This window comes from Bufo bufo, chromosome 2 (assembly GCF_905171765.1).
Source record: "Bufo bufo chromosome 2, aBufBuf1.1, whole genome shotgun sequence".
Taxonomy (NCBI): Eukaryota; Metazoa; Chordata; class Amphibia; order Anura; family Bufonidae; genus Bufo; species Bufo bufo.
Window position 1 is genome coordinate 125252723 of NC_053390.1, and position 25858 is coordinate 125278580.

Consider the following 25858-nt stretch of genomic DNA (forward strand, 5'->3'; position numbering starts at 1 on the left):
ATTATGTAGCAACTATTGCTACTGTTATATCCCTATAAACTGACTGACCACGACCATGAGGTCACTACACCGCTGAGAAGACATATCATAATTAGCTTTTTCTAATAGTAATGCAAGTGTAATAGTCAATTAATACAGTAAATAATTAACAATAATGAACTTAATCTATCGTCTTTCTAACCATGCAAAATCACCAATCTACCTATCCCAAGCAAAAGTTTTTCTTCAATTATTCCATTCATTCAAAGACATTGGCTGCAGTTTGTGAGTATCCACTAGAGGTGAGTACTGGAGAAAATGGATACATTCTCTGTACAGTCCTGTGAAAAAAGATGGCATTAAAAATTATAAGACCATATAAAGTAACTGTAAGAGAATACTTTATTAAAAGGAAACAGCTTTTTATTTTTCCAGTTCCTCACCTTGCAGTTTTCATTAGTGCTTTAAAGGGGTTATCCAATAATATATAATGATGACGTACCTCAGAATAGGTCATCATTATCAGATTGGCGTTGGTCCAAGTTCCGGCACCCCCGCCGATCAGCTGTTACAGGAAGCTGCCGCACTCACTAGAGCTCGGATGAGCGCAGCAACCTCCCGCCATTTCTCTGTACACTGTATATGAGTTTTCTTGGTATTGCAGCCCAGCCAAAACCACTTCAAAGTAGGCCATGTGACCTCTGTACGGTGATGATATAAGGTTGGATGATACTCCAATTAATTGGGTGCGTGGGCAATAGGAGATGGTTCCCACACCAAATAATAATAAAAATCACAGACTCCTTTGCTCCACTTTGCTATTAAGGTGATTGCTTTATTTCAAAGAGCGGTGTCCAGTCAAAATAAATGTTTTTCGGCGGATTAGCCTTCTTCAGTATAACTGACCCTTTTGCATTTAGGGTTCAGCATATCTTACATAAGCACTGGCATCTTCTACACCAGGCATACCCGCACATCGAAGCTTTTGCCTCTCCATTCTTACCATGCAATAGACGCCCCAAGAACCTCAGGGACCTTCTAGTACAAGCGGATGAAGGCTCTAACATTAAAATTCCACGACAGATGTTCCTTAGGACACAACGAAAAGGCACATTCCCCTGCCTACATTGTACACAATGCTCCCATGTCACAAAAGGTGACAAGATTTACCATCCACTAACTGGCAAAGGGTTCCCAGTACAGGGTTTCTTCACATGTGTCTCCTCCAACGTCGTGTACATAATCAAATGTCCCTGTGGTTTAGCGTACGTCAGAGAAACCAACAGTCCATCAGAGATAGGATATGCCAACATAAATCTAATATCCGTTGTCAGAACAACCATCTACCCATCCCTGCACATTTTGCGGCTAAGCGACACTCCATTGCCCAATTAAATTTCCAGTTGGTGGAACAAGTTACAGTCTTTAGAAGAGGCGGGGATCTATCCCACATACTAATAAATAGGGAAGCACTCTGGATCCACCGCCTACAAACCCTTGAACCTAAGGGGCTCAATCGAGAATATGAAATTGGCAGTCTTCTCTAATTCCAATATAAGCTATTGCATGTGATAAGGAATGTCACCTTTAAAAACGATCTACTATCAGCTACATGCTCATATCATAATTATATGTGTATTATAGACACCTAACTGATAAGAACTATATATACACTCACCTAAAGAATTATTAGGAACACCATACTAATACGGTGTTGGACCCCCTTTTGCCTTCAGAACTGCCTTAATTCTACATGGCATTGATTCAACAAGGTGCTGATAGCATTCTTTAGAAATGTTGGCCCATATTCATAGGATAGCAGCTTGCAGTTGATGGAGATTTGAGGGATGCACATCCAGGGCACGAAGCTCCCGTTCCACCACATCCCAAAGATGCTCTATTGGATTGAGATCTGGTGACTGTGGGGGCCATTTTAGTACAGTGAACTCATTGTCATGTTCAAGAAACCAATTTGAAATGATTCGAGCTTTGTGACATGGTGCATTATCCTGCTGGAAGTAGCCATCAGAGGATGGATACATGTTCTCATTCTGTTTACGCCAAATTCGGACTCTACCATTTGAATGTCTCAACAGAAATCGAGACTCATCAGACCAGGCAACATTTTTCCAGTCTTCAACAGTCTAATTTTGGTGAGCTCGTGCAAATTGTAGCCTCTTTTTCCTATTTGTAGTGGAGATGAATGGTACCCGGTGGGGTCTTCTGTTGTTGTAGCCCATCCGCCTCAAGGTTGTGCGTGTTGTGGCTTCACAAATGCTTTGCTGCATACCTCGGTTGTAACGAGTGGTTATTTCAGTCAACGTTGCTCTTCTATCAGCTTGAATCAGTCGGCCCATTCTCCTCTGACCTCTAGCATCTACAAGGCATTTTTGCCCACAGGACTGCCGCATACTGGATGTTTTCCCCTTTTCACACCGTTCTTTGTAAACCCTAGAAATGGTTGTGCGTGAAAATCCCAGTAACTGAGCAGATTGTGAAATACTCAGACCAGCCCGTCTGGCACCAACAACCATGCCACGCTCAAAATTGCTTAAATCACCTTTCTTTCCCATTCTGACATTCAGTTTGGAGTTCAGGAGATTGTCTTGACCAGGACCACCCCCCTAAATGCATTGAAGCAACTGCCATGTGATTGGTTGACTAGATAATTGCATTAATGAGAAATAGAACAGGTGTTCCTAATAATTCTTTAGGTGAGTGTATATTAGAAACATAACTAACTATGTCCCTATCTTTATTCATTTCAGACCAGATATTGAATATCTTCCCCTGGCTGGAGCCGCATTCTTTATATCCTTTGGTATAAGTATCCACTATCCTTGCACATTCTATCTTTTTCTCTAACTCTCACTTCTCCAGCTTTCATTCTTTCTACTGTCAGGTACTGTGTTCCACATTCACACAGTAGTATATATAGTTCTCAAAACATCCCACTACTTATCACTATGGCGCAGGATGACCCTTACCCATATCTGACACCATCATCTAGAAAGTCAGATTGCGCATGCGCCGCTGTCTAACGCGGCCGGTCATGATCCATCTCCTCTGGTCACTCTGCGCCTGCGCCGTTAAAACAAGTGCATGCGCCCTAGCCTCATTTAGTAGCGCCCGCCATCTTTACTTATCCCATCACTCACATTAGAGACAGACCAACCGGAACTACGTCAGCCAAACCCCGCCCCCTACTTCCTCTCCAGCGCGAGTGCTATTTAAAGATCAAACACACCACCACCGTTATGGCGCCCTTTCATTTAGGCCATAGCCTATTACAGCGCATCCCAACTAGGGCCATAGAGCCCCCCCTGCAACATACTGCAACCCACTGTGGGTATCTACAACTTTCTCTATGCGGCTCTCTGTGGGTATCTACTTGTCTCCTTTTTTTTCTCTATGCGGCTCAACCAGGTAAGAATACCATGCGATTCCTATCCACATGATATAGTGTCCACAATATTGTACCTCGGTGCCACTACATAGCTTATGGCATCCTATGCATATATATTATAGAAGGTGTTCCATATTCTGATTGCGAGTGTGTATATATACATATGTGAGTATGTGTGTGTATATATACATATGTGAGTATGTGTGTGTGTATATATATATATATGTGCATTTATGTATATATATAAATGTATATCTATGTATATTTTGGTACACACACACAATTTCATGTATCATTTGCCCTCCTTAATATTTGTTCACGCCAGCCTGAACCTTCCCTTCACTGCATCTATAAAGCTGTCCTCGGACATACCATTTATACGGATCAACATACTGTCTATACATCCCCTTTCTGAGATGCATCTGTGGATAATAATATTGTCCCAATATACCGGATGTGATTTTGTTATTGTTTTGTCATTTGTTCTATGTAACTGAGTGTACATCTAAATTGTTTTCTTTTGCTCTTCTATATACAAGCTGTATTGATATTTTATTTTATTTCTAATACCAATATCATGTATTCATTAAGATATCTCTATATGCCCCTCCAGTTATACTGAAGAAGGCTAATCCACCGAAAAACGTTTATTTTTACTGGACACCGCTCTTTGAAATAAAGCAATCACCTTAATAGCAAAGTGGAGCAAAGGAGTCTGTGATTTTTTTTTTTTATTATTTTTTTTTTTACTCTGTACGGTGATGTCACGCGGCCTCGGAAGAGGCTGCGGTGCTCACTGAGCGCCCAACCTCTTCCAAAAGCTGATCTGCGAAAGTCTGTTTAATAAGTCGGGAATTAACTTATAGGAGGGATAGCTACCTTTCAACTGCTGGCATGAGAGACACAGCTTTCTTTTATTTTTGTAGAGAGAACTAATATGCCTACTCATTTTCTGGTAAATTTTCCCCCTAAGGATTATTATCTTGGAGGAATTTGTAGCGTCCGACAAGAATAATTCAGTGTGTCTATATATTATGTGCACCCACAGCAGATCTGCACAGAGGGTTTGGAATCACCCATAAACATTCGATTGTTGAGGAGTCTCACTGAAATCAACAGCATCTTCTGATAAAGGTCTACGGCAACTTTTGTAGCTGACTCTACTGATCATACAGTTTATTGTTGAGCAAGTTGTTGATAGGTAAAGCCAGTCAAACACTTGTTTGGATGAGATCTATGTCCCCAGACCAGACCCTCTTTAAAAGCATGCTTGGCTTTGCCAGCCATGCATGTATTGTGAATGGTAGAGAGGAGAAAGCTGCTTCCAGAAATCGCTAGCAGGCAGCTTATTTTCTGAGAAGAAAAGGATCGGGCAAGTTGAAATCCAACATTCTCAAATCTTCTCTCCCTTGATATCTGCCATCAGGGGAGAATCAGGATTCCCGGATGCACATTCCAGGGTTGGCTGATACTAATGAAATTAGTGGGTTTGGCCGGCAACATACAGTATAATGTGTATGGTCAGCTTAACAATGTAACTTTTCACTGACAAAAATATTGTGGTGCGGTAAATTTGTTAGTGATCTGTTTATATACTGTAGACTTTATATTCAGAAGGAAATTTTATAAGGTCATATTGGTTTGTATACCACAGTACTCGTATTGACTGCCAGTAAAGACAATTATCATAAAATAATTTGTTTTTCCAAAAAGTGTGACTGCGGTTGAAGATAAGTGTATATGTTATTTCAGAAAATCAGCATGGACTGCAGAGAAACTGCTGCGCTCATATTGTGATATATCCTGCCAAGAAAAGTTAATATTACATGTTACTCTCCATCAAGAGAACATAAGACACCATAGTATGCAGGCAAATAATTATTTGTTTCCTTCAGATTCAAGAAGTATGTGGAAATGATTCATGGAAGAGAATTCCTGGATATCATTTGTCAGGATCTATCACTTCAATCCCTGTTCTATATTTCTTAATCTAAAGCTATACACATTAGGACCAATTAATCTATCAATATTTTTCTGGGATGTGAGAGGGAGCCAAGTACCCAGAGTTCTCCATTGCAAGATATCCTACTGTAATTGTGTAAGAGGAGGAGGTAAAATTGTATACTCCCAATTAGTTGAGAAATATCTTAAATTGACCCTGCATGATTTCTTGCTAGCACTGCTGGTCAGTGAGACATCTTCCTGTCATTGGAATCCTAGATGCCACAGAGGCCAACCTTAAAGTTCAGTTTGTGGGAAAATGTTTATGTATGGTGCTAAGTGCGTCTAGTTGTCAAAAATGCTCAAACCTCCCATGTGGAATTAAATTCTCATTCAATTCTCAATAAATCAGTATGAAAATAATACCATAAATAATCTAGAACATGTACTGTACAACAACTAACATTTGCAATTACCTTTTTTCACCCATGGGACTCAATGTTCATTCTCTAACATCCACAAGGGTCAGTTTGCTAAAATTGTTTAGTCAACACTTTTTCATTAGACAAAAAACAGAACACATGAAATAAATATATAGGAAGAACGAACAAACATAAAAATAAAGATCACATTACTTGGGTGTCTCCAATCAAAATGGAGACCAGTATAGGGTAAGTTTAGTATGTTCCCATATCTCAAAGCAGTCAAGAAAACATGTGAGAAAAAGCTTCGTTTAGTGGAAGCTACTCCATGTGGGATCGAAAATAAACTCAAAAGGGAAATAAGGAGCAGCCAGATAAGAAGTGGGAGAGAAATAATGAGAAGGAAGAGAGCAAGAAGGGGGGAAAAAGGAAGGAGGAAGGGACCATAAATAAAGATTGGGAGGGTTTCCAGTTTAGTAACCCCCACCACAGACCCCTTGTCTTCAGCAGGATACTGATCTCCCATCCAAAAGGTCTTGTCAATCCTGGGGACCCTGAAAGAGTATTCAGGGAGTCCAGAGAGACAAATAAATGGTTAGCATCCAGAGGAATGCAATAGGTTCCTCCATTTCCTAAATATAGATCCAATGGACCAAAGAAAGTAGTGAGGTAAATTTCAAAAGGGCTGGGATGCAAAATTAAGCAGGATTAATAAAATGTTTTAAGCTCAATTTACGGTACTATAATACTCGGAGCAAAGTCTGCTCACCAGCACCACATCGGCAGCATAGTATTGATGTGGATGGGGACATTTTATGCAGCTTAGAAGGAACAAGATGCTATCGGTTCAAAAGTTTATATCCTGCTTCCTGATATTTGCTAGCAATAGAGGACTTACAAGCAAGCTTTAGGCTGGGTTCAGACCTGAGCGTATTCGATATGCGCTGTTTACAGGCGTTTTTATCGGATGTATTTTGGGGCGTTTTTGTATTTTGGAAACGCCCTTCGTACGCGCGTTCTTGCTATTGACCACAGAGGCGTACAATGAAAAACAGAGGTGTTATGCGCGACAATACGCCCCAAAGAAGCTCCTGTACTTCTTGGGGCGTAGGGCGTTTTACAGCGCGTTTGTACGCGCTGTAAAACGCTCAGGTGAGAACCATGCCCATAGGGAATCATTGGTTTTTGCCTGTTGAGCGTTTTACAGCGCGTAGGAACGCGTTGTAAAACGCTCAGGTGTGAACCCAGCCTAAGTATTTCTCCTTATTTGTTCTTAGAAAAAGTATACCCAAGGTTAATCTCTCAATTGTCAAGGTAGGATGATGATGTTTTTAAGCCTAAATGAATGTAGAAATCTGACATTGAGTAGTGGACAGGACTAGAGCCAGAATGTACAGTACCTTCTCAAACGGCATGATAGGACTACTGAGATAGGGAGGGAAAATAAAAAGTAGCATGGCCTTCCAAGACTCACATGTGCCGGGTTTGAAATGCTAAGTACAGTAGCTCACCATAGAAGAAGCAGCAGTCACATGATCTGAGGTGTAGTGCTTGACTCTTCTCTACAGCACGCAATAACGTTAAAGAACCTGGAGAAGTGACCTCTGGAAACAATGAGATACCTAGAATAAAAAACACTGGAGATGGAGCATGAGAAATCTGTTCCATTGAGAATAGACTTCTGCACCAAAAGGTTTTGTACCTGTAGTTGGGTCGGATTTCATAGCAGGAGAGTGGGAGGTCTAACCAAAGAATCAAATGGAGGAATTAGAGGAAAACAAATTTTCTATAGAAACCTAATGTTTAGTAGGGCAATGTTGGCATCAAAGTGTATATCTTGGGAGAATTCAATAAGGCATCATTGTAAAGACAAGGGTGACACCAGAGAAGTAAGGAACATTGCACGATGTGCAAAAGTAATTAGATTTGCACTGGAGGAGTGAATGAGGAGCGCCATCGCAAGATTGACAAAAAATGCTACATTCTTGAGTAAATGTTTCTAACCTGTGAGTAAAATGTAAAGTCTTTTACATCTGGAAGTACAGTGCACCATACTGTATCTCTATCAGTTGATGAGACATAGCAAGGGCCAATTTTACACGAGCAGACACTCCCTATATCTGTGAGATAATCAATGGAGATAAGAGCTTCATTTACATGCAGCAGTCACCTCCGATTTGGATAAGCGATGACTATTTTGATCACTTGTCCCCATAGAGATTACTGCACAGTAGATCACTGTTTTGACAGAACGATCTGTTGCACAGGGACAAGGATTTTAGGTGCCGGTAGAACTACAGGATCACCAGATGAATGAGCTCCTTGATCGGATGATTGCTGGCACCTTTCTCACAGGCAGATTATAGGGAACAAGCGTTAATACAAAGGTTTATTCCCGATAATTTGATAATCTGATAATCGGTCAGTGTGAATGGACCTTAACATGATTGAGATCGAGGTGCACTCACATTAGTAAATATGGACCACAGTGTTTAGTCAATCAATATGCTGTATAAAACTAGACTGGTTATTGCTTTTAACTCTAGTATCTACATCATGTACACTTTTTCTTTCCGGCTGCAAGTGGTTTCAACACTTTTCCTAAAGAGGATTTGGAGAAAATGGAAAGATATAGAATGTACAAAAGGAAACATCAGGGCAGATAAGAAGGAAGACAGAGTGATTGAGGAGGTGGTGGAGATTCCATTATAAGTGCTTGGAATTACATCTTATGTCCAGTTATCAAGATGTATTCTACATACTGTGGTAAACTCATTTACATACAAGTTAAACCTTTTTATGAGATATACATTCCCTTTAAAAGCAACAATTTCACTTTACTGAGGTGATATGGATGTCAACAGATCCTAACAGTTCTCCTTGTGATTCCCGGTTCTTCATTCATCTTATCAGAACACCTAAGAAAGCAAGACTTCTCCTCCAAGAATGTAGTTATCTTTAAGAAAGGAAGATTAACCGAGACAAGTTGACAGTTAATGAGTGGGGGAGACTGGTGTGTTTGTGAACTTGAAAGATTACCTCTGATTAGACGTTTCATTCAGTTCATGGGAGCTGTCTTCAGTACGTCTACTACTCCCGCATGTTCTGTATTTACACAAATCCATCCAATTTTAAACTTCTGTGTATAAAGTTCCAGTTTTCTAAAACCATCTTCTGAGGAAAACCAGGATGGCAACGTGTGATGTGTAGCTTTGAACATTGAGAATACTTTTGAGTAAAACTATCTCCACTCAAATTTCTTTATACAAAAATCTGAATATAGCAGTAAAAGGGAGAAAATGTGGCATTATTGTTTGTTTAACCCACATAGGATACCACAAGGCAGGAAATAAGATGTAATTTTACTTATCTAGCTGTACTAGAATGGAATTTGTGGTGTGACATCCACTGTCATCCCCCCGAGGCAGCTCGGGAAAGCCATTCCAGGGAATATTGGAGACAGTAATGTTGTTATAGACAACAACATATTCTTCTTGTTAATAATATATGAACTTTTTCTGTGAGTAAACACATTGTATGCCAAGTGGATGTCATAGAGAGGTGTCTCTCCCAGCAACCCTTAACTATGGGTCAAAATGGGGAGCCATTCTGTGAATAGCCAGCTTGCTATGGCTGTCTGGCCAGATGCGTCTTTCTTTCAGCAATAATATTTGTTCCATAGTGGTAAGAGGTGACCAGCATCCTGTTAAAATTAGACAGTCCCTTTTTCAATTCTATTTTTCAGGAGTGTGTGTTAACCTTCATTGCTTCAAAGTTATAAAATGTTATACAGTGCTTGATAACTTTGTTGCATCTTTTAGTCGGACAGTTTTGTCCTGAGATGTTGCTCCACTTTCTGCACCATTGCTTTACTGGAGTAAGATTTTCACAAGTTTTGCACTTTCCCACCCAGTTTTCTCCTCTTCAGTATTATTTTTTTTTTTACACATACATTTAAATATCAAAGGAATACTCACGCGGCTGCTTGAGGAGAAGATAACTTTATCTCTGCTCTCGGTAGAATTATGGGTTCATCTTTATATGGCAGATCCAGAACTGGAGGAAAGAACAGGATATACTGTAGCATTCTCTGCTGCAAGATGTAGAAGGTTCCAAGGGAGGGAAACTTTCAAACTAAATTCAGGTTTTATTGCAAATGACAATAGACCAGAGCATTATATTTTGATTACGCCACTTTTGTGGCATGAAAAAGTCACAAACTTTTCCGAAAAGGGTGTGTGGCGAGGGAGGAGGCAGGGTTGGTGGCCCATGCCACATTGATTATCTTCAATGCCAGTAGGGGCTGGCGTAGATTTCAGTTCAGGCGCACAGACTGCTGAATGCAGCACCTAATTTATGACGAGGCATACGCTGCTGGGCTATGATAAGTCTGGCTAAATGTGTTTTGAAATCGAAATAGTAATAGATTTTTCATCAGGTCTCAGCGCGCTCCATGTTCACTCAGCAACACAGGGGAGAAGGAAGTAGTCTCTTCCTCCCCCTTGTACTGCTGCTGCCCCTACCACCAATGAGGAAAGAGGGGCGGAGGAGGGGAGCGGCCGTGGCCACTGCGCCACAAATGACGACAACTCACCCATTTATTCAAATACAGGAGGCGGGTGCCGGCTGCAGAATCACATAGCCGGTACCCGACCTCTATGACAGGGAGCTGCGATCAGCGGCAGTTAACCCCTTAGGTGCGGCACCTGATCTCCTATGCGGTGAACGCCATAACAGAAAAAAATATTAAAATAAAAACTGCGCGATTCGCCATTTTTTAGTCACCCCCAAAAAATAGGATAGGACTGTTCTATCATGGGTGGGAAGTTCCATAAAATGCGGAATGCATGCAGCTTTTTTTTCCATATGGTATCGAATATCGCAATACTTTTTTATGGTATCGAAATTGAATAAAAATTTTGGTATTGTGACAACACTACAATAAATATGATGCTCAGAATGAGCTCCATATTTCAACTTTTTGCAGCATAAAAGTTGGATAAACTGGATGACAGCATTACTTTTCTTATTACATGATTCCTCCATAAATAAAATGCAGAACTTTTACTGGAGATCCATACTGGTGGCCTGCGATGTCTGTGCATATTCTCTGTTTGAGCCTAATCTTGCACAATTTTGGAAGTGAGCAGTTCATTGTCTCATATTTAGATTTTATTGGTACAGTTTTTCGCTGTTTCTGTGCCTTTACCAGCCTGGTGTGCTCCTTAATTTTTGTTAATATACCATTATACTAATCACAGCATGCAGTGTTCAATGTTTTACAGATTTTCTGTTCTGGAAATTGGTAGATGTGAGACATTTTGTTGTTGTATGTTTGATTTATTGTATCTAACAATTTGTCTGTTGAACTTGAAAATAAGATTTCTTCATGTATTCCAGGCAGTCATAAAATATATTGGTTGGTTCAATTATATATCTTTTATATAAAAATCCAATGCAGTAAGCCGTTTAGAGGTCACAAAAGATGTAATAAATGATAGTTTTTATGTATCAAATGTAGAATTACAGATTACTAAAATAATGTTCTTTTAATTTAATTTTTCAGCTCCACTATCAATATCCAGACGGCGATCTCTTTTAAGCAGCCCTGATGATTCTCCAGATATTGCTCCAAGCAGAAAGCGAAGGCAACGGGGACAAAAAGAATATTACACGCAAATGAAGGATAAGATTTCACAAATTGAAGATCAAGAGGACCCAAGGTACAGTACTTTAAAGGTTTATCTTAGAAAAACTCTATAAAGCAAAGGTATGGTTGTGTAGCTGTGAGAATCCCTGTAAAATCAGTGGCTGCTATTAATGATAAGTGAAGTTATAAAAAATTCAATTCGGCAACTTCGCCGAAGTTCGGCAAGAAATTTGATTTGTTCCTAATTAATTTGTCACGTATCTCTAAATAATAACTCCGGTATACCCAGGCCACACTGCCTTAGGGTACGGCCACAAGTATAGTCGGCAACTTTAAACAGGGGATGTTGCTGGTATGGGGTTTAGCTGGTTAGGTTGGGGGGACAATATGCATATTATTTCTGTTCTTTCTGCAATCTCCTACAGGTTATTTGACAGTAAACACTGAATATTAATCAGCTCTGGCATACCCACTTCTCCAACCCCAGTGCTCTCCTGCCCTACAGGTGGGAGCCCTTCTTCTGCCATCTACTTTTCCTCCTTTTCTACATCATCTAATACCAATGAGAATATCATCAGGAACATCCAGCTGCTCCTATCTCTGCATCTTGCTGACTTTTCTAGGACATGCAGACTTTGAAGGATAATTTGGAAGAAGTAAAGCCAGCAAAAGATTAGAATGGTCATCATTACGATCTAGCCTCCCTAAGGGGTGCAGATTGGATGGTATTGGTTGGCACGCTGGCAATGGTACAATAAAGGCTTCCATCGTATTGGTATTGAATTACATATCTTAGTTTATGACTGATGCATTGACAAGCGTTTTCTCCCTTTAATTCAATAGAGATGAATTGCAAGTGTTTTAGGCACGGAATCCACGCTAAAATCCGCATTAAACAGACTCCAGAACTCCCAAATGTCCTTCTTTTGGAGGGGCAGTCCCTCTTTTTGACCCATGTCCCCCTGTCCCTCTATTTGATCTGAGTTATAGATTTTTATTATTTCATTTACAATATTGATCCAGAAAGTGTTTTGCTGTTTCCCATGTGCATATTATAGCCTTCCTTGTATATAATTTCATTATTTGATGCAATTTGACTTTTCTATATTCAGATACTTTTTGCAACTAAGAGAAAACTATTGAAGTGTATAGATATGCAGGAAAAATTGATCTTTCACACAATAAACAATAAGTGTCCCTCCTTGAATGTCCAAAAAGTTGGGAGGTATGAGACGCCTAGGAATCTCATAAAGCTAATCCGTATTCTACTCTGTTCTGTGTGGGGATTCGCTCTGGTAGACAGGACAAGTGGGTGCAGTATAGAGGCAAAGACATGTTTGTAATTAAAAAAATGCAGTGTTTATTCACACTAGTTGCAGGTTCACAGTATGACAGTCCATTTTCAGTATTGGTGTTAGTTCACACCCTGGGTATTTAATCCACACCCGGCTGAATGCTCAGCCTCAGAAAGTCCACCTGCAGGCTTTAGGCGGCCTGCTCGCCCGACACATTGTCTTCAGCTTTCAGCCCACACACAGGCCTCAGGTCTCAGCAGAGTTTCACACAGCTCCAGTGTCAGAAAGGAGTTATCCACCCACCTGACACTGCTGGCTGTTTTTTATAGGCCTGTCAAAATCCGGCCTGGACCATGGGGAGTAGTCACCCACCCAGCACTTTGACTACTCCCAGTAAGAGCCGTCCCGGATCAGCTATTTACAGCCATACTAGATAGCAAGGTGTCACACAGTAACTGCTGCTGACACATGAAAACTGGCTCTTACTCCACCGAGGCCAGGAACCTCGGTGACACATACCTATCATCCACGATGATTCCTTGTACCTTCTTACATACCTCCCCCCTTTGTTCAACCCTGAGGGGGTGAACACATGCCAAACAGTGCACTCGGGACAGGGCATCCGTGTTACCCTGCAAGCGGCCTGCCCTGTGTTCTACGGAGAACTTAAAGTTCTGTAAGGACAGGAGCCACCTGGTGACTCAGGCATTTCTCTCTTTGGCCTTGCTCATCCACTTGAGAGGGGAGTGGTCAGTCACCAGGCGGAACTTTCTCCCCAACAAATAGTAGCGGAGAGACTCGAGTGCCCACTTGATAGCCAGGCACTCTCTCTCCACTATACTGTACCTGGTTTCGGCTGGGGTAAGCTTGCAGCTTAGGAAGACAATGGGATGCTCCTCCCCGTTCACTTTCTGAGACAGTACAGCACCGAGGCCTACTTCGGAGGCTTCCATCTGTACTATGAATTCCCACTTGAAGTCAGGTGTAACCAAAACCGGGGACCCACACAGGGCTGAATTTATAGTGGAGAACGCTTTTTCCGCCCAATCATCCCAGCGAACCATCACCGACCTGCGTCCCTTCAAGAGCCCTGTCAATGGCGCTGCCACTGTAGCAAAGTGTGGAACAAACGTCATATAATAGCCCACCATTCCCAGGAGCGACTTTACTTGCCTAGTGGTGACAGGTCGAGGCCAATTCCGAATCGCTTCTATTTTGTTCACTTGAGATTTGATAACTCCGCGCCCAATGACATACCCCAGGTATTTAGTATTCTCTAACCCTATTGCGGATTTTTTTGGGTTAGCGGTTAGCCCAGCCTTCCTAAGGGAGTCCACTACATCCTGTACTTTGGGTAGTTGACTTTCCCAGTCAGTTCTGTGGATGGCGATATCGTCCAGGTGTGCCGAAGCGTACCGACGATGTGGACGAAGTACAATATCCATTAGCCTTTGAAAGGTGGCGGGGGCTACCAAAGGGTAACACATTGTACTGATATAGCCCCTCTGGTATTATGAAGGCAGTTTTCTCTTTAGCAGCCTCTGTTTAAGGGCATCTGCCAATACCCTTTCATGAGGTCCTAAACTGAAAAATATTGGGCTTGTCCTAACCTTTCAATTAACTCGTCGACTCGGGCATGGGATATGCATCGAACTTAGAAATCTCGTTCAATTTTCTAAAGTCGCTACAAAACCGTAATGTTCCGTCCGGTTTGGGTATCAATACTATAGGGCTGGCCCACTGACTTTTAGACTCCTCTATGATGTCTAGTTGCAGCATTAGTTGCACTTCCTCCGAGATGGCTTGTAGCTGAGCCTCGGGTACCCAGTATGGTTTTAACCGGACTTTCGGCTGAGGCTCAGTGACAATGTCATGCCGAATTGTGGAAGTGTGTCCAGGGCGGTCTGAGAACACATCCGTGTTCTGGCTAATAAACTCCCTGGCCTCCTGAACCTGTTTATAGGAGAGTCTGTCAGCAATTCTTACTGTGGCAGCCACTTCCCTTGCTTCAGACAGAGGGGCCGAAACCGCTTCCCATAGAAAACATGGCTGCGGGCTGTCTTCGGTACAGGTTTCCCTAGCTTTCCACGGTTTGAGTAAATTCACATGGTAAACCTGCTCCGGCTTTCGCCTCCCTGTACCTTGTAGTTTGCCGCTCCAATTTTCTCAAGTACCTCATAGGGCCCCTGCCACCTGGCCAGGAACTTTCTGTCCACGGTCGGCACCAGAACCAAAACCTGATTACCCGGTTTAAAGATACAGACCCGAGCCTGCCGATTATAGATCCGACTCTGGGCTCGCTGAGCGGCCTCCATATGCTCCCTGACAAGAGGCAAAACGGTCTCTATCCACTGTTGCATCTTGGTAATATACTCAAGGGCACTTTTATGCAGAGTGGGTTGCTGTTCCCACGCCTCTTTGGCTACGTTTAACAAACCGCGAGGATGTCTGCCATATAGCAATTCGAAGAGTGAGAACCCAGTAGAAGCCTGGGGCACCTCCCGCATAGCGAACATGAGATAGGGCAGAAGAAGGTCCCAGTCCTTACCATCTTTAGACACCACCCTTTTTAACATGGTTTTTATTGTTTTGTTAAAGAGGACCTTTCACCAGAAGAAAGCCTCTAAACTGACTATACAGAAGTGTAGAGCGGCGCCCAGGGATCCCGCTGCACTTACTGTTATCCCCGGGCGCCGCTCCGTTCTCCGGTTATAGCCTCCGGTATGTTTGTAGTTAGGCTCCACCCACTTGATCCTGCCACGGTCTTCTTCTCCTATGCTGTAGCGCTGGCCAATCGCAGCGCTCAGCTCAAGTTATATGGGTACAACAGGGTTAAGCAGAGTAAAAGTCAGTTACCGGGTAAGATGAAAGTTCCTTTGGGTTGTGAGGTGTTCTTTGCTGTAGTCACATGAAGGGCAGTGATATCAGCTAGTTTCTGGGTCCCCTTAAACACATTACACAATGTTACCCTTCTTTAAAAAAAGACACGCCCACTTGCTGGCACAAGCGTTTTAGCCTGTAGCCGGCCCCTCCCCTCTGCTGGACTGGCTGCAAATGATCCACAAAACCCTTTAGGGTTCATAGCTCTAGTCCAGAAGGTCACTGGGAGATGGTTCTGGGACCAAAGGATCCGCCTGGGTTCCGGCCAAAACTAGATTCCAAACATGGTAACATTAGTTGGTTTCTGTGGGGAGATATGTATATCTCCCTCACCTGGCATCCCACCATTAAAACAAGAACATGGGCACGTTCATCGTGGCCACCGGGACACAAATATGTATCCGGTTTGTGCCTGTGATGGCTGGGCGATTCATAATTCCTGCTTGGGGGGTTTCCAGCAGGATCCGTGCTGTCTGACTGGAGGTGTGAAATATAACAAAAGGTGGCCTGCTAGGAGTTTTCTACTAACTGTCTTCGGCTTTGAAGCAGGGTCTCCCTGTGGAGCTTGATTTTCTTCTGCCATCTTTCAGCAAATGGTGGTTGGGAGGACATGGCTGATAGTAAATATTCCTTACAACCCCCAAGAACATGTTGGTGGGCTAACTCTAACACGAGTTTGCGATAAGCCTGGGGCATCACCAACTGTTCAATGGGTTCACCCCGCAGCTGGTTTACCCGATACAACATATCCTGATGAACCACAAAACAGGGGAACACCGACTCTGCCCCAGCTTGTTGCTGTTCACCATCTACTATTAATATTTTTCCCAGGCTCGGGACAGGGTTGGGTCCCGGTGTTGTGCAGTACCAAAATTATCCCTAGAGACATTGAGGTCTTCTAGTTCAGGCTCCGGTGGCAAGTCCTCCACGTCTCCCACCTTTACACTCAGTGGGGTTGTCTCCCCCTCTTCCACCGAAGTAGTGGTCACTCCTACCGCTGGCTTTTCGGCCTCGGGTTCCCAGGGTTCTGGCCTTTCCCCGGAGCAAGGCTACTCTGCTGGGGTTACCCTTGTCTCACATGTATCAGTCACTCTCGAGGCAGGCCACAGTGTCGAGAAGTCTCTCCCCATTATAAGTTCATAGTTTAAGTTTATGGCAACTGCCACTTCGTGAGAGAGTCTTTGTAGCCTCGTAGAGCTCCACCAGGTCCACCATCTCCAGGGCATTGCCAGGAGACACCTGCCCGATCCAGTGCTGGAGAGGGGGTGGCAGAGCCCTCCAGAAGATATCGGCCAATAGTCTATCCAGCATAGCCGTGGGACTTAGCACATCAGGCTGTAGCCACTTTTGAAAGAGGTGGAGTATGTCATAATATTGGGGTCTCGCGTGCTCAGCCAGCTTAAACCCCCACTGATGTACCCACTGGGCCCGGACCAACACATTCACCCCAGTCTGGCCAAAATCTCACCCTTTACTTTTTAGTAGTCGGCCACTTGATCGTCCGGCAAGTCGGAATACACCCGCTGGGAATTGGAGGCCAGGAACGGAGCGACAACCTCGGCCCACTGGTCTCGGGTTAGCTTCTCCCTTGTGGCCACTTTCTCGTACATCGCCAGGTAGATTTCAGTGTCGCCTGCGTTTGTCCTCTTAGGAATCGTTGCACGTACTGCCCTCCGTCTGCAAAGCCATCACATGTTTTAGCAGCAACTGGTTGGTCTCTTGCTGCTGCTTATTAGCCTCGCGTCGGTGCAGGTTTGTCTTTCACTGCTGCAGATTAGCCTCCATGAGGGCCTTCACAACAGCCTCCATGTTGTCGTGGGGCACGGGTTGTAATACAGCTGGTTTAATGTGCGACATACAACCGTGTCTGAAAAAATGCAGAAACCAAAAATATCGGCATTCACACCAGCCTCACTGCTCTTGTCCGCATCCTCCACCTATTGTGGTCATTCAGTCTGGTAGACAGGACAAGCGGGTGCAGTATAGAGGCAAAGACACGTTTGTAACTCCAAAACTGCAGTGTGTTTATTCACACTAGTTGCAGGCTCACAGTATGACAGTCCATTTTCAGTATTGGTGTTCACACCCAAAACAGTTCATACAGAAAAACATACACCTTTGATCCTGGGTGTTTAATCCATACCCGAATGCTCAGCCTCAGAAAGTCCACCTGCAGGCTTTAGGCGGCCTGCTCGCCCAACACACTGTCTTCAGCTTTCAGCCCACACACAGGCCTCAGATCTCAGCAGAGTTTCACACAGCTCCAGTGTCAGAGAGGAGTAATCCACCCACCTGATACTGCTGGCTGTTTTTTATAGGCCTGTCAAAACCCGGCCTGGACTGTGGGGAGTAGTCACCCACCCAGCACTTTGATTACTCCCAGTAAGAGCTGTTCTGGATCAGCTATTTACAGCCATACTAGATAGCAAGGTGTCAAACAGGAACTGCTGCTGACACATGAAAACTTGCTCTTTCTCCACCGATGCCAGGAACCTTGGTGACACATACCTATCATTCACGATGATTCATTGTACCGTCTTACAACTGATAAGGGGCACGAACCTCAAAACAGTCCAGAATACAGAGTCTCTTGGTTTGGCTGATATGAGTTAATTTGCATACTTTTTTTCTCATAGAGCTTTTTCCTGAAAAATAAGTCACTATGTGAAACAGTATGCCCCCTGAGAGTACAGTTTTACTTGTTTTTGTTTTTGGTATAATGCTCAGATCCACATTGCTGCTAAACATATTTGGATTTGTTCTGAAAATTCTTTTTTATTGCTTCCTAAAGTGACTCTCCAGACTCCCCCTTGTATGTCTGATAGTCACCACTTCTTCTCATTATTGGTTTAGTAACCTGTATTTTTTTTATAGTAACACACTGTAAATAGCACATTGTTACATTTAAAAAGGCAAAAAATACACACACAATTCATAACCTTGACATACATATTTGATGTCCCTATGCCCAGCGCACAGCTCAGGTTTTAACCTGCATTATAAAAATCAGTCCATCCTTGCTTTCATCAATGTCATCCGCACTAATTTCCGTGGAAGACATGTTTATACCCTGCAGGGAGGAGGAGCAGCCTGAGCCAGTGATAAGACAGGAAGCATGTCTTAGACTCCCTGTAGGCACTTTATCTAAGATGTAGTCACAGACACAGCTCTGCTGTACCGAAGCTGAGCTAAGAAGCAGCGTAGTAGCATTGATTAAAAAAATAAATTGCAAGTTTGCATAAGCTTTAGATATCTTTTTCAGCTTATAGATGGACATACCCTTAAATCATAATGATAAGAAATTGTGTATAGGACATGGGTTATTATGAATTTTGGGCTGGTTAACAGATGTCATTCTCTTAAATAAAACTTTAAGGAATAACTTTAGATACGGTTAGATACAGTTCATAATTTGACATGCGTAAAGTTGCATTTAATCTTTGTATTCCACCTTAAATTATAGCTTGAATGAGAGACCAGGTCAGATGTAGCAGGTTTCTGGACAGTCAGTGCGGTGAACAAACTGTCTGCTCTTCTCCCTTTTCAGGCTACTGATGTAGAATTCCAGAGTCAGGGACACTACGTCCTAGTTCAACTTTGTTGCTAATCATCATTCACTGGGAATTCATCATTCACAATCCTCATAAGAACAGATTTAAAGGGATTGTCTCACCTGGAACACTGGTGGCATAACGTTCATATGTGCTGCCCTCTATTCATTTCTATGGGAGCGTCAAAAATAGCCAAACGGATATTTTCAGAAGTCCCATAGAAATGATAGGAGAGCGCACCATGCAAGAGTGCCCACCTCTCCATTCGCTTCTAAAGAACTGCCAGAAGTAGCCGAGCCATGCATGGCACACTCTCTCGTTCTGTTTGGGAGCTATGTTGTAGAGATAGGTGCAGGTCCCAGAGGTGGGACCTGCACTTATCTGACATTGGTGGCATACCCTAGCAGTGTGCCACTAATGTCCTAGGTGAGACAACCCCTTTAATACCTAGAATCTGTTAAAGGGGTTATGTTGTGAAGCAGTATTGGTGACCTATCTTCAGGATAGGTCATCAATATCAGATTGGTAAGATTCCAACTCCAATCACAACTTACCGAATGGGACCAAGTAGTTGATCAGTGGGGGTGGCAGATGTCAGATGCCTCTCCGATCTGGTATTAAAGGTGTTATGCCGGACATGATAATGATGACCTATCCTCAGGATAGAGAATAGAAAGCATATAGCCAGCATCTTCATCTTGCCTCTTTTATTCCAAACCTGGCTTTTTCAAGCCACAATACTTCAGTGTAATCACCGGTTTAAATATACATTACAAAAGTGGTTGTGACAAACATTTCACCATTCATCATTTTCTGCTAAATTACACTTGCATATGTGCCAATCGCAATAAAGTGCATTATATGGATTAAAACATAGCCAATCACCTTATAGCTTTTGCCTGACGTCATGTCATACATAATTGGATCAGAGGACTGGGAGATGACTGCATCAACGCTTCCTCAGCGTCTCTCACATATAACTGTGCATGTCCTTTTACATCATATCCACTTCCTCTCAAATGTATGCCATCCAATAAGTGTTGAGTGTCAAAGGGATATGAGACTCTTTTGTCCCTCTTTTTACTTCTCAGCATAATAGTCTCAGTACTTTCCAGGACATAAGTTCTTCGGGTAACCCCGTTGTACAAACTTTTCACACATTTCATCAACCATGCCCTGCAATCTGTTTTCATCCAATACAATATGCCTTACCCTTAATAATTAACTCCAGGGAAAAGAGTCAATCATGTGTATGGGGTGGTTGCTACTATAGTATTACATATTATTCCTATTAGTTGGCTTAACAAAAATGTCAATTTTTATAGTGCCATCCTCAACATAAACCCATATATCCAAAAACTGAATCGCTTGTTGGGACTTAGTTATAGTGAAAGTCAGACCTTCCACACATTTGTTGAGATATTCATGAAATACCAACAGGGCTTCTTCATTACCCCTCCATATGACAAAGATTGTCATCTATGTAGCGCCACCAACTCAGGATGTGCTCTCCAAAGCTGGAATGATACATGTATTGGTCCTCAAACTGTGGCTTAAATATATTGGCATAAGTCGGGGCCTCGTTCGATCCCATCGCCGTACCCTGCCTCTGCCAATAGAGGTCATCCCCAAAGAGGAAATTGTTCCACCTGAGGACAACCTCCAACACTCCGAAGTCCAGCCATGCACATGGGGGGCAGATCCTGAGCCAGCCAGCACCACATCCATGGCATCCAACCCCATCTCACGTTTGATAGATGTATACAATGAGATCACCAAAAAGAAGCCCTCTGGAATCACAGCTTTTTCACATTTTTCCAAGAAGTCTCAGGTATCCCTTATATAGGAGGGTGCAGCTGTGGCGAGGCGTCGAAGTACCTTATTTGAGAATACTGCAATTGGGCTAAACACTGACCCTCAGCCTGACACAGTGGGCCTACCAGGGGGTTCTGTAAGTTTTTATGTATTTTTGGGAGCATATACAGTACTGGTGTAATTCGCTTACCGAATTTCAAAATTTCAGCAAGGTCTGTGTCTATAATGCCTGTCTCCAATGCCCCATCTTGGGGTCTCTATTAAATTTTGTATATACCTCCTCGTCCCCCAGTTGTCTCCGCACTTCTGTTTCGTACCTCGACATGCCCATCACCACAATTGCACCCCTTTTATCTGCCTGCTTGACAGTAATCTTCTTGTTTTCCATTAGATGTTTCAATGCATCCCTCCCAGAGCTAGACAGATTGTTCACATCTCTTATCATTGCCCCTGTTCTCAGGTTAGCCACATGCTGTGTTACCATACTAATGTATGATTCCACAAAATGATTGTCCTCAGGATAAGTCATAATTATCACATTGGTAGTGGTCCGTGTCCTGGCACCCCCTACGATCAGCTGTTCCAAGGAGCCGTCGCACTCTCTGAGCTGCATCTAGGCCATGTGACGTGTATGGTGACATCACATGGCCTTGGGAGAGGCTGTGGCACTTATCGAGCCCCTAGCCTCTCCTAACAGCTGATCGGCAGGGGTCCCTTTGTGTCGAACCCCCGCCAATCTGATATTGATGACCTTTCTTGAGGATAGGTCATCAATATTATTTCCAATATAACCACTTTACTGACCTGTCCTGAGACCTGCACAACCCCTTTAATTTTTGTTCTTCTGTTTGGTAAAATAGCAAACTAGGAACAGCTTTTAGCAGCTGGACACATTGGCCCATGACCCTTAAGAGTTGTTTGTGGCAAATATTGACTACGTCTGCATTCACTGTCACCCTTATTCTTTTCCCCTTTTGTTTCTGTCAGTCCTTGCCTTTTTATCTTTGAGGGTATTCTTCTTTATATAAACATCACTATGTGAGTTGACTTTGTTCAGATATACAATCAGCCAACCAACATGTTTCCAGCGGTGGTACCCAGTGCATGAACAACTGGTATTCAATGTGACCGCATAAACTGATTCTGATATTTGCACTTTGCTAGTTTTTTTGCCTTCTTATTTCTGAATACCCACATGGTAACAACAATGGCAGAAGTCTTCTGAGATCCCATTATGAAGACATGCAAAGTTCCACTTTTTTAACAGGAGAGCATTTGTACATAAAACAAGACCCAGTCAATAGGAGAGTGTTGGTTTGGACATTTTATTCTCCCATTGTCCTGGTGGTGGCATACCAAATTCTCTGCTTTCTCAGCCAGATTTTACAGATCAGGGATCAGCAACCTCCAGCACTCCAGCTGTTCTGAAACTACAACTTCCAGAATCCTCCTTTTATTTCTTTGGGAGTTACAAGAACAACTGAGCAAGTGTGTATGCTGGGAGTTGTAGTTTCACAGCAGCTGGAGTGATGAAGGCTGCTGACTCCTGTTATAGAGAGCACACTGAGAATCAGGGGCGTAGCTAAAGGCTCATAGGCCCTGGTCTAAGGGTTCAGCTTGGGCCCCCCCTTCCCTCAGTGTTTTGTGGCTAGGGAAGCACATAGCCTTCATGCTGCCTGCGGCAAAAGATTGAAACAGTAGACCACCCCCCCAACCCCCCATGCCAGATTCTTGACCTAACCCCTTTCCTCCAGCCAGAGCTATGACTTGACCAGCATGCACTTTCTATAATACTGGTGTCTTTCTATAATACTGGTGTCTTTTTATGTGGGACAAGGGTCTTTGGGCCCCCTCAGGCTCCTGGGCCCGGTAGCGACTGCTACCTCTGCACCCCCTATAGCTACGCCCCTGCTGAGAATCCATTCTACATTCAAGTTAAATCCCTTTTTCTTCTTTTCTAAATTCTCTACAGTGTTCAGATGTCATATCCAAAGCCTTCCACCCGTTCCTTTTAAGCAGTGTCACATCATTTGGCTATTTAGTTAATTTCCACTGCTCTATGTCATTCTGGGGTCACCTGAGGTACACTTTAAAAGCTGTCAAAGTTCAATTTGTATAGGCTGTCAGTCATCAGACTTGCCGACACCCATTTTAATCCTGGCTGTCATCTTGACTTTGGTTAGGGTCTTCCAGATGTTTTAGCGCAATTTGTAGAAACACTTATGAGCAGAAAGTGTGCAGACAAATAATGTCCTTATGATTGTAATTTTGGGCCGAAGGTACATGAAAAGATGGAAGATTAGACGGGACAGCACTCAACGGTTCAGCGTTGTATTAGCCTACTTCCTAACCACATAGCTGTTTGAATAAATATTTTTGTAGCCAGATCTCAGCAATGCAGACCTCATCCTGTAATTCCTTTCACAGAACATAATCGCTTCAGATTTTTTCAGTTTGGCTAATGCGAATACATTTTTGTTTTTTGTGCTGACATAGGCAATTTTCTGGGACAGTGTGAAGAACATTACACCCTTTCATATACAGCATGCATGTTGTTCTCACGTTTTGCAAGGGAGACTTTGAAAACATTGTCCCATAAGGACAATCCCTGTCCATGTGCCTCATTAGGGCAACTGAACATCATAGAGGGCAGTCCCTGCTCACAACACCCCATGAGCCAGATCAATATTGTCTCCTGCTCTGGCAAACTCAACACGAATAATGTATTACATGGTTTCACATTAATACGATTGGCTACTGTATAATGTTGGGTACTGCATGGGCCTCCTACAGCTGATCTGAGGGGTTAGAGAATACAGACTTGCACAGATCAGATTATCACTGAAGCGGCCTCATTCAAAGAAGGGGTTTTCCAGATGGGACGACCCATTTAATGTCATCCTTCTGACAGTTCTTAAACCAATACAAATCATAAGTTATAACTATGTATATCTGTTGATCAGGACTGTCGGAAGGTTCGGCGACAACCTCTGTGATATCTGCAGTGGTGGACAAATATGTTGGCACTCAGCTCTCCTAGTCAGAGATAGTGTAGGAACTTTAACCCCTTCAGTACCGAGTCACTTTTCACCTTAAATCCTAGTCCAATTTTTGCAAATCTGACGTGTCACTTTATGTGATAATAAATTTGGAACTCTTTTACTTATCCAAGACATTCTGAGATTGTTTTCTCGTGAAACATTGTACTGCATGGCAGTCATAAATTTGAGTCCATATATTTGATCTTTATTTATGAAAAAATCCCAAATTTACCGAAAATTTTGAAAATTTTTCTAAATTTCAGTTTCTCTGCTTGTAAAACAGAAAGTGATACCTCATAAAATATGTATTACTTAACATTCCTAATATGTATACTTTATGTTGGCATCATTTTTACAAAACCATTTTTTTAAGCACCAATTCAGATATAAAGTGATTTTGAGGGGCTAACGTAATGCAAACCACCCATAAATGACCCCATTTTAGAAACTACACCCCTCAAATTATTCAAAACTGATGTTTTAAACTTTGTTAACCCATGAGGTGTTCCGCAAGAATAAAAGGAAAATGGAGGTAAAATTTCAAAATGTAATTTTGTTTGGTAGATTTGTTTTTTGGTAGATCAATTTGTTCTTGCAGTGCAGCAAAGGTTAACAGCAAAATAAACCTCAATATATATCACTCTGATTCTGCAGTTTACAGAAATACCCCATATGTCTTGGTAAACTGCTGTAGGGGCACATGGCAGTGGTCAGAAGGAAAGGAGGCAGATTTTTCTAAAATGGTTTTTAGGCACCATTTTGTATTTGAAGAGGCCCTGGTGTACCCCTACAGTGGAAACCCTCAAAAAGTGATCCCATTTTGGAAACTACACCCCTTAAAGAATATATTAAGGGGGGTACTGACCACTTTGACCCCCTAAGCGTTTTACAGAAACACTTGGCTGTGAAAATGAAAAGTTTCATTTTTTCCAAAAAAATTTTGCTTTAGCCCCAAATGTTTCATTTTAACAAGGGGTAACAGGAGGAAAAGCATGCCTTAATTTGTTACCCACTTTCTCCTGAATACGACAACATCCCATATGCGGTGGTAAACTGCTGTTGAGGCACACAGCCGGACTCAGAACGGAAGGAGCGCTATATGGCTTTTGCAGAACAGATTTTGATGGATTGGTTTACGGTGACATTGGTTTTTATTTTTTAAGTGATTGTCTTATGTGGGGGCTCATTTTTTGTGAGATGAGGTGAAGTTTTTATTGGTACCATTTTGGGGTACTTTTTGATTGCTTGGTATTCCACTTTTTGTGAGGCAAGGTGAAAAAAAAATGGCTGTTTTGGCATAGTTTTAGAATTTTTTATTTTTTTTAACAGCATTCACCTGTATATAATGTGATATTTTTATAGAGCAGGTTGTTACGGACGCGGCAATACATAATATGTCTATCATTTGTATTTTTAAGTTTTACACAGTGAAAGTCTTTTTGAACAGAATAAAATCTTGTTTTTGTGCTGCCATTTTCTGAGAGCCATATTTTTTTTTTATTTTTTTTTTGTGCGATTGTCTTAGGTAGGGTCTCATTTTTTGCGGGATGAGTGGACTGTTTGATTGGTACCATTTAGGCCTTTTTGATCGCTTGGTATTACACTTTTTGTGTATGGCTGTTTTGGCACTGTTTTTATTTTTTTACGGTGTTTAGCTGGTGGGGTGGATCATGTGATATTTTTATAAAGCCGGTCGATACGGACGCGGCGATACCTAATATGTCTACTTTTCTCTTTTTCCCTATTTTTTACAACTTTTTTAAACTTTATTTTGGGTAAAGGACGCATTTTTTTTTACTTTTTAAACTTTTGTCCCACTCTGGGACTTCAACTTTTGGGGGTCTGATCCCCTTTACAATACATCTGTATTGGGGGCTG

General features: G+C 42.4%; 1 protein-coding gene across 2 annotated transcripts in view; it reads left to right on the plus strand.

Moving 5' to 3' along the window:
• The window catches only part of XRCC4 (X-ray repair cross complementing 4), a 431955-nt gene that overhangs the window by 270829 nt on the left and 135268 nt on the right, over positions 1 to 25858 (plus strand). For both annotated transcript variants that reach the window (XM_040421507.1, XM_040421508.1), the window contains exon 7: positions 11315 to 11471. In XM_040421507.1, coding sequence (XP_040277441.1) covers positions 11315 to 11471 — 157 coding nt within the window. The remainder of the gene's footprint in view (positions 1 to 11314; positions 11472 to 25858) is intronic.